The sequence below is a fragment of the Alexandromys fortis genome, unplaced genomic scaffold, assembly GCF_014885135.2.
Source record: "Alexandromys fortis isolate MF-2015 unplaced genomic scaffold, M_Fortis_MF-2015_v1.1 scaffold_92, whole genome shotgun sequence".
In the NCBI taxonomy this organism is placed as follows: Eukaryota; Metazoa; Chordata; class Mammalia; order Rodentia; family Cricetidae; genus Alexandromys; species Alexandromys fortis.
Genome location: NW_026067972.1, coordinates 7,666,592 through 7,675,690, shown reverse-complemented (window position 1 = coordinate 7,675,690; position 9,099 = coordinate 7,666,592). Strand labels below are relative to the sequence as shown.

The following is a 9,099-nucleotide window of genomic DNA, read 5'->3' as shown; positions in this document are numbered from 1 at the left end:
CCACAGTGGAAATCACAGTTCCCTAGTCATGGGGACCTGAACCATGAAATAGTGGAGAGATCAGGCTGGGCAGCAAACAAGCCGCACCCCCTCTTCTGTGATGGTGGATGTGCTGTAACCATCTGCTGAGTTCCTGCATTAAATTCCCTTCAGTACTGACTGTAGCCTGAAATTGTAAGCCAAACAAACCATTTCCTACCAGGGCTTTTTCAGGCTGTTCTGTCATAGCAACATAAAATGAAACTAGATCCAGAATTGGTGATGAGGTTGTTGCTCTGGTAAACCTGGCCATGTTGCTTTTGGGGGAAGAATATAGAGGATTCTAGAAGTGGGCTGCATAAGCCATTGAATCCTGTTGACAGAGCTAAATAGGTCATCCTAGAAGGCATGTGTGCCCTTCGAGAGCTGATCCTTAGGATTTCAGGGGGAGCAAGGACATTATCAGGAATTGGGCTTTTCAGGAGCTGTTGGCTAATAATTTGTATGTGGTGATCAGGCTGGGGCTGAAGAAAAGCCATGATTGATCAGAGATCAGCAGCAGTGGGGCAGAACTTTCTGTGCGTCCTAGAGACAAGCATTCCCTTGGGGTCAGCACAGAGAAGCTGACCTAGCTGTTGTCCAGGGGCCAGGCTACATCTCAAGCCTGCAGAACTTGACATTGTAGGAGTTACCACATGGTACTGGTTTTGAAGGCACAAAGGGGTCGTGGAGAGCAGCTGAAGCCAGACACCATGTGTCAGGGTCCAAGTCCCTACAAAGAGTCCCTGAAAGGCACTTGGTGAAGGTGAAGCCTCAGTTGCAATGGAGACCCCACAGTATTGGAGATGCCAGGACTTCAGAATGTCCCTCGAGGATCGCTGCTGATGTGGATGGATCCAGGCCAAGAGAGAAGCTGTGTGCCCTGTGGATGTCAGAATTGAAGCAGTAAGGCTCCCCGAGCCCCCTTGGAGTCTGGAAGATTACATTATGATTGAGTCCCCGGTGTTAGACTTGAGCTACAGGATTTGGGTTTTGCTTTGGTGTAGCTGCTTTTATGCCCTAGTTCTTCCCTATTGGAATAAGAATGTTTAAGTGTGTAACTTGTTTTTTATCTTTCAGGAGCTCACATTTAAGAAACTTTGGACTTTTAAAGAGACTTTGGACTTTTGAAGTGTTGGAATTTTTGAAGACTCTGGGGGGCTTTTTTGAGTTGGACTATATTTTATATTAAGATATTGCCATGAGATTTGGGGGCAAGAAATGTAAAATTATTGTTCATAGTGATATGTTTGTGTGCTAACTTGACAAGGGGTGGATTGTGCTGGTTTAACTGTTAATTTGACCCAACCTAGAATCACCCAGGAAGAGGGTCTTAATGAGAAGTTACTTAATCAGATTCAGCCTGTGGGTGTGTCTGTGGGGATTACCTTGATTGTTAGTTAATTAATGTGGGAAGACACAGCCCACTGTGAGAGGCACCGTTTCTTAGGCAGAAAATCCTAAACTATGTGAATGGAGAGATGAAGCTGAGCAGCAAGCAAGCAATGTGCATGTATTCATTTCTCTCCTCCCTGTGTGGACATGACTAGCTGCTTGAGTTCCTGCCTTGACTAAATGCGATACTGACTGTAACCTGGAATTGTAAGACAAATAAACCCTTCCTCCTCTATGTTTCTTTTTGTCAGGCTATTTTATCTCAGCAACAGAAATGACAAGAGTCCTGTGACTGAGCTGTAGCCCTAGCCATTGAAAGAACTGTTCTTTAACACTTTGTTGTATAGCCAGGGATATGTGATTCATGCTTCTACTCCTAAGATGATACATTTTGTGGCCTGCTCTGTTACTTCATAACATAACTCTTGATATCTGTAACGTGTTTTCAATATTTTTTTCATCTTTAAAGGACATATTTTTTCTGTACTTATTTTCTGTAGTGGTTCAAGTCATAGCCCTTCATGTTCCTTCTCTTTATATCATTTTTGTGGTTGCTTTGAGGCAGGATTTTGTATAGCTCAAATTGGCGTCGAATTTGCCACCTTGCCAAATCTCTTGGACTCCTGATCCTCCTGACTCTATCTCCTACAGGCATGCATTCAGTCTGGATCTTACTTCCTCTGTCAGCTTCTCTGCTGTAAAATGCTCGTGTGTTATCTTTATTCAGTAAATAATAGCTGAACACCTACTCTGTGCCGGGTACTAGACTAGGTATGGGGTGATTGACTGACACACTCCTGCCCTTGTGGGTCCACTATTCAGGGGTGAGTCCGCAGACAGTTGTTAAGTTCCATAATGTGAAGAATGCAGAGTCCTCGGGGCTTAGATCTGACAAAGTCATTCAAGATGAAATAACACTAGAAAGGACAGTAAGATGCAAGCAAGTCAAGTGAGGAGTGGGTGACAAGAACACAGAACATACGCAGGATGTAGCCCTAATTCCAAAGCAATTGGGAGCATGTGTGTTCTAGATCTGGAGGGCTCTTCAAATGGTGTTATTGGAGCTAGATGTTGTAGCAAACACTTGTGATCTCACCATTAGAAAGGCTGAATGAAAGGAATGAAGACAGACTTCGAGGCTAGCCTGGGTTGCACAGCAAGACTCCATGTCAAAATAAAAAGTCATGTGTTAATGGAATGAAAATTGTTTCCAAATTTCAACAGCTCTTGAAGGAATTTGAGTGAATACATAAAAGTAACCGTGAAGCTGAGCATAGCAGCACATACCTATAGTCCCAGCACTTGGGGAAGTGGAACAAGAGAATCAAGAGTTCAAAGCTAGCCTGTACTACATAGACCCTGTTTCAACCAGGCAGTAATAGCACTCAGGCGTCAGAGGCAGGCGGATCTCTGAGTTTGAGGTCAACCTGGTCTCCAGAGAGAGTTCCAGGACAGTCAGGGCTACACAGAGAGACCTTGTCTTAATTAAAAAAAAAAAAAAAAAAAAAATCTTTGATCTCATGGCAGTAAGTTTGTAGCCTGTCTCTCCAGCAATGGGAGGCCTAGAAGCAGGTAGGTTCTCAAGAAATAAAATGAGTTGATAGTTCCTGTTGCCTCTTCATTTTTAAAAAAATCATATTTGTGTGTGTGAGAGTGAGAGAGAGAGAGAAGATGATGGGGAGAAAGCTGTGTACCGCGGTTTTGCATGGAGGTCAGGTTACAGCTGCAGGAGTTGGTTCTTTGCTCCTGTATGGGTCCTGGGAATTTAATTCAGTTCATTGGTCTTGGCAGCATGTGCTTTTACCCACTGAGCCAACTGACCAGTCCTTGCTTGTCATTCTTTATGACAAGGTTACCTGGTTCTGAGACATCAGCTGGCAGATATGATGGAATAGTTGGCTGTTTAACCGCAGTGTAGCCCTCTGCAGCAGTGCCAAGGCGATCTCTGTCCTGACACTCAGACTTTCGAGACTGGGTGACAGTATCATCTCATCCTCATCTGCCATAGGGATTCTGGGGGAGGGAGGGAAAGGTGGGATGTTAATAACGACAGGGTCTTGCTCTCAGGCTGACTTGAGACTCAATCATCCTCCCTCAGCCTCTTGAGTGCTAGGACAGTACACATGCACCACCATCATGGTTACAGTATTTCAAAAGGATTCCCTAGTTACCTGGTCTTTTCTGTTTATTACCCATTTATTAAGAAGTTTGTTGGGTCACAGGTGGCTAGTGCCACGACCTTATCCTTAAAGTTCCCTTTTGTTTTTCTTTCCTACTCACTTGAACACTTGGACTTTGAAAATCTTTAACTGTTGCCAGGCGGTGGAGGTGCACACCTTTAATCCCAACACTGGAGGCAGAGGCAAGTAGATCCCTGAGTTTGAGGCCAGCCTGGTCTACAGAGCAAGTTCCAGGACAGCCAGAATTGTAATACAGAGAAAACTCTGTCTCGAAAACAAACAAAAATCTGTTTTCAGTTCAAGGAGATTTCTTTTCAGGTTTTTGTTTTTAATATTTATGACTGTGTGTGGTGGTACCCAACTTGAATTGAGTATTTAGAAGAGGCAGGTGGATCTCTGTGCTTTGACTCCAACTTCATCTACATAGTAAGACCCTGCCTCAAAAAAAAAAAAAAAAAGACTTTTTTGAGCCAGGCACTATGGCACATACATAGAATCCTATAATCAGGAATCCAAGGTCACCTGTGACTGTATAATTTGAGGCCAGCCTGGGCTATTGGAGATCCTGTCTCAAAAATTCCTAAACAGGGCCAGCCACATGGTTCAGCAGGTAAAGGCACCTGAAACCAAGTCTGATGACCTGAGTTTAGTCCCTGGGACCCACATGCTGGGAGCTGGAGAACCAGCTCCTACAAATGTTCCTTGGCCTCTGCGTGGATACTGGCTCACACACTGAGTTAACATGTCAAAACAAACCCACGGCTCATTTTCTGAAGAGTAAACCTAGCTCATGCGTCAGTGTTGGCCGAGCGTGCGTGAGGCTCCCAATTCAGCCTCAGTGCTGCCCCAAAGAAAAAGCAAAAGCAAGTATTCTAGGAGTAAATCTTCACCCTGAACGCACACAAAGATGAGAACCTGGCTGCTTCTCTCTCTCCTAGTTACGAAGCAACATCCCCTGTCACCTGGTTGACATCTCTTGCGGATTACCCTGTAGTGCCATGCTACCCTGCGGGATGCACAAATGTCAAAGACTCTGTCACAGAGGAGAATGTCTTGTGGACGAGGCCTGCAAGCAGCCCTGTACCACCCCCAGAGCTAACTGTGGCCACCCATGTATGGCACCCTGCCACCCCAGTTCACCCTGCCCTGTGACAGCTTGTAAAGCCAAGGTAAGTGTTGACTCAGCTACTAGTGAGTCCAGACTTGACCTGCAGTGGCCCCTGTCTGTGCACCCAGAGAAATCATGCAGTCTGCGCGACACTGTGAAGTGCTGGCGCTATACCCAGCGAACGAGAGATAGGTGGGCCCTTACAGTAAGATAGGACAGACAGATAATAGCTAAGTGATGTCTCGGGTGATTAGGACTCTGGTGTCATAGAGGAGTAATTATACCTGCATGGAAGGTAAGTGGGAGATTTGGTTTGGTTGAGGGGTCAGGAAGGGCCACCCCAAAGAAAGCAGGGGTCATCTGGACCTTGGTTGGACCTTTGTCAAGTGGGTACCCCAGATTCAGTGTTACAAGCTTCGTTCTAGGTTTGCCCTTTCAGCTGGGAATAAGAGACGTACTTTGCAGATGCTATGACAGGACATGTGCCTCCTAGCACGTCCATTGCTATGCCGCCAGTCCGCATGTGTGGTAGTTAGAGAAGCCGGCCCGGCTGGTCGCCGTCTGGCGTCATTAGTGAAGGGCTTTAGCAGTGAAGCCTGCCCGAGTCCCCCACCGTTCTCTTGTGGGAAGAGTCACGCCGCGCTCACTGATATTTCAGGTAGAGTTACAGTGTGAATGTGGGAGAAGAAGAGAAATGGTGATCTGCTCGGAAGCATCCGGCACCTATCACAGGTGAGTGCTGCAGCTGTCCTCGAAGTTGCTGGGTCCGGTTGAAGGGGAGTCATTTCTTCTCCAGTGCCGGAGACCGAACCCTGGGTCCTGCACATCCTCAGTTGGTAAATGCTCTGCCACTGAGCTCCAGCTGTAGGCACTCAGTGGTGTTTGCCGTTGTTTGTGAGCTGTTCTTGTTCTCTGTAAGATTTTGCACTTATTATCTGTGTGCATGTACATGTGTGTATACACACATGGCACAGGGCATACGTGGACGTAAAAGGACATCTTAGGGGAGCTGGTTCTCTCCCTCTGCTGTGTGGGTTCCAGGGATCAAAATGCGATTGTCAGTCCTGGCTGCAAGCACTGCTTACCTGTTGAACCATTTTGCCAGCGCCTTAGAAAGCTTTTAAAGTAGACTTTTACATCTAGGGCTGGAGAGGTGGCACGGCAGTTAACTTCCAGAGAACCTAAGTCTGGATCCCAGCCTTCTGATCAGGCAGCTCATAAACTGCCTATGACTCCAGCTTCAGGAAATCCAATGCTGTCTCTGGGCTCTTCAGACACCTGCACAAACACATGGCACACATGCGCACCTGTACACACACACACACATTAAATAAAATAAAAAAATCTTTAGAAAAAAGATTATTTTGGTGTTTCTGAGGAGCTTTAAAGTACTTTTTCTAGGCTGGCCCAGCTGGTAGGGCTAATGCAAATCTGGCAACCTGAGTTCCATCCCTGGAGGCACATGCCTTAAAGGAGGAAAAAGAGAACAATCCACCCATTGTCCTCTGAGCTCCACATCATGGCATGTGTGCCCACCAACACACACACACACACACACACACACACACACACACACATCATGTATATACAATGATAAAATTTTTAAAAAAAATATTTAAGCGCTGCCAGGCAGTAGTGACTCGTGCCTTTAATCCCAGCAGAGGCAGGTGGATCTTTGTGAGTTCGAAGCCAGCCTGGTCTACAGAGCTAGTTCTAAGATAGCCAGAACTACAGAGAGAAATCCTGTCTCAAAAAAAAAAATTAAAATAAAAATTTGAGTGCCTTTTCTTGCCTTTAATTTGTGAAAGCAATACTTTGCATTCTCCTTTCCCACTCTTTCCTCTCTTTCATCTAATTATACCATGAGATGATAGAAAGGAAGATGTCTGGAAGTTAGGTAAGGTGCTTTACTATTGTACCTTTTTTTGTTGTTGGTGCCGCAGCTAAGGTACTCTGTCTCTCATTACAAGCTTAGGGTTTCAGATTGTTGTGGTAGATATCCTTATAGCCTCTGTGGTGCTACAGAGATCTGTGTATAGCGATGAAGTGTCAAGGAATGGTTGGCTGTGTATCTCCTAACTAGATGTGAAGATATGTCTGACTACAGACTTGCATAGATATCTAGTTGGCTATTTGTTGGTTTTGTTTGATGGTTTTTCTTTTTTGAGACTAGATTTTACTTTGTAGCCCTGGCTGACCTGAACTCACTGTGTAGATCAGGCTGAGCTCAAACTTGCAGGGCTCTACCAGCCTCTGCCTCCCAAGGGTTGGGATTAAAGGCGTGCTCCACCACGTCTGGCCTGATTGGCTGTTTGAAGAGAGAGTATTGGGTATTGGCCTGGAAGTTCTGGAGATAGAAAGCTGTGTTAGCGCTTCCCTTCCCGTGAACTGAGGACATGTACCGTAAACATGTCAGTCGTTTACATGTAGTGCTACAGTAAACATGTAATAACAGATGAGATTCCAGGGTCACACGGGCTACCTTGTGGTTGATCACCTTTGGAGGAAGCTCTGTGTCGCTAGCATTGGGGGCTCTTATGATCCTGCAATGCCTCTTCTTTCTCCTTATATTTCAGAATAGCTGCTATTTCTATGGCCTCTAAATTAATGGACATGCAGCTGGGAGATTCAGTGGAGATCAGCAAGTTCATTACCAAGAAGGAAGTCCAGCAAGCCAGGTAACTCTGGAAGGGTTGCCTTGTAACTCTGGAAGGGTTGCCTTTTTTCTCCAGTTCCTCAGTTTCTACAGGAATTCACCTGTCTCGGTCCTTGACGGCAGTGTCTCACACACAGTTGGTAGTCCACAGACTGGGGTGTTGGGACCAACACAGCGAGTCCTGCCTGGGACACAGCGAAGACCAAAGTAGGTTTTCAGGCCTCACTTCAGTTAGCTGACAGAGAAAGCAGCAGAGACCTAAATTTACCTAGTTCAGCCCACAGAATCAAGATCCAAAGTGGGGACCAATCGGAAGCTCACGAAGGCCTGCTTGACGCCACTGTGAGGCCTGCTCATCTCCCCTTTAGCCATCTCGGGGTGCTAGTGAAGCCCGAAAATTAGCTAGCCTCCTAACTGCTGCAGGCCGTAAGCGAGGGCTGCCGTGTTCTCATGTGGTCTACCTGGGCTCTTCCTGGCTGAGAGCTGTGGACCTGGGTCCTGACTGTCTGTCTCCTTTGTTTATCAAGGTTGCAATGTGACGAGGAGTGCTCTGCTCTGGAAAGGAGAAAGTAAGTGGTTACAAAGCTTGTTTCCTCTTGAGCCCTGTGTGGCTAACGGGGGAGACAGTCCTTCATCACCCGATACCTTTGCCAAGTCTTCGCTGCTGTCAGCTGAGGAGAGTGCTCATCACAGCTGAATTGTCTAAGACACTAAACCACGCAGGCAGTTTCAGCGTGCTCAGAAACACGAGCTGTGTGGTTATTTTGTGACTGGCTAACTTCCTCATCCCAGCAGACAGAAGAGGCTCTAAAACATGTAGAAATATAAGGAGCTAGGAGGATAGCTCAGTCTATAAAATATTTGCCATACAAGCACAAAGCCCTGAGTTCAGAGCCCTCACACCCAAGAGCTGGCATGATGACACACACCTGTAACTCTAGCATGGGAGGCGAACGGAGACAGGACAGAAGAGAGATGCGGTGCCCTCTTCTGTCCCGTAGGCAAACATGCAGGCAGAACACCCAGACAACTCATATTCTACGTTCTTGGCTCGTAATGAGTTTGAGGCCAGCCTGGAATACATGAGACCCTGTCTCAAAAAACAGCATGTATCAGGGATGATTTCTGTAATAGAAAGGGGTGAAAGTTCTTGACTTACATAAGAACATATGCTGAGTTTACTATGGTCTATGGTAAGCTGATGTCCATCTCTTACTTCACCAACCTTGTGGATTCAACTTTATTATAGGTTTGTATGCACTGAAAACAACAAGCAAAGGGGTGTGAGCCCAGGGGTGAAGCTCAGCTAGTAGAATGCTTGCCTAGCATACAAGGAGCCCTCGTTTGATCCCTCACCCCATGAACCTGTGTGGTGGGTCTCAGGTAGGCAGGCTCACAGTCACCCTTGGTTACGCAGGTATTTTGAGGCCAGCCTGGCCTACCTGAGACCATGCTTCAAAAATAAATAAATTAATAAAACAAAACAAAAAGTGGGGTGTTTGGAAGACAGCTCAGTCAGAAAGCACTGTCCGTCCAAACGTGTGGCCCAGGTCTCAAAACCAAGGTGGACAGCATCTGAGGGCCACACCCAAGGTTGACCTCTGCCCTCCACATACACACACGTGCACAGGCAGCCCCCTTCCCCCACAAATCAGAATGTTTTGGATTCAAATGTCCCTAAGGAGTCTTGAAACAAATCACCTGTAAATTAAAAAAGGGAGAAATACTGTATATTTTCCCTC

General features: G+C 46.2%; 1 protein-coding gene across 1 annotated transcript in view; it reads left to right on the top strand.

The window, feature by feature from the left end:
* Nfx1 (nuclear transcription factor, X-box binding 1) overlaps positions 1-9,099 on the top strand; it is a 64,335-nt gene that overhangs the window by 50,346 nt on the left and 4,890 nt on the right. The window contains exons 14-18 of the mRNA XM_050155911.1: positions 2,236-2,342; positions 4,532-4,762; positions 5,360-5,433; positions 7,278-7,379; positions 7,885-7,926. Coding sequence (XP_050011868.1) covers positions 2,236-2,342; positions 4,532-4,762; positions 5,360-5,433; positions 7,278-7,379; positions 7,885-7,926 — 556 coding nt within the window. The remainder of the gene's footprint in view (positions 1-2,235; positions 2,343-4,531; positions 4,763-5,359; positions 5,434-7,277; positions 7,380-7,884; positions 7,927-9,099) is intronic.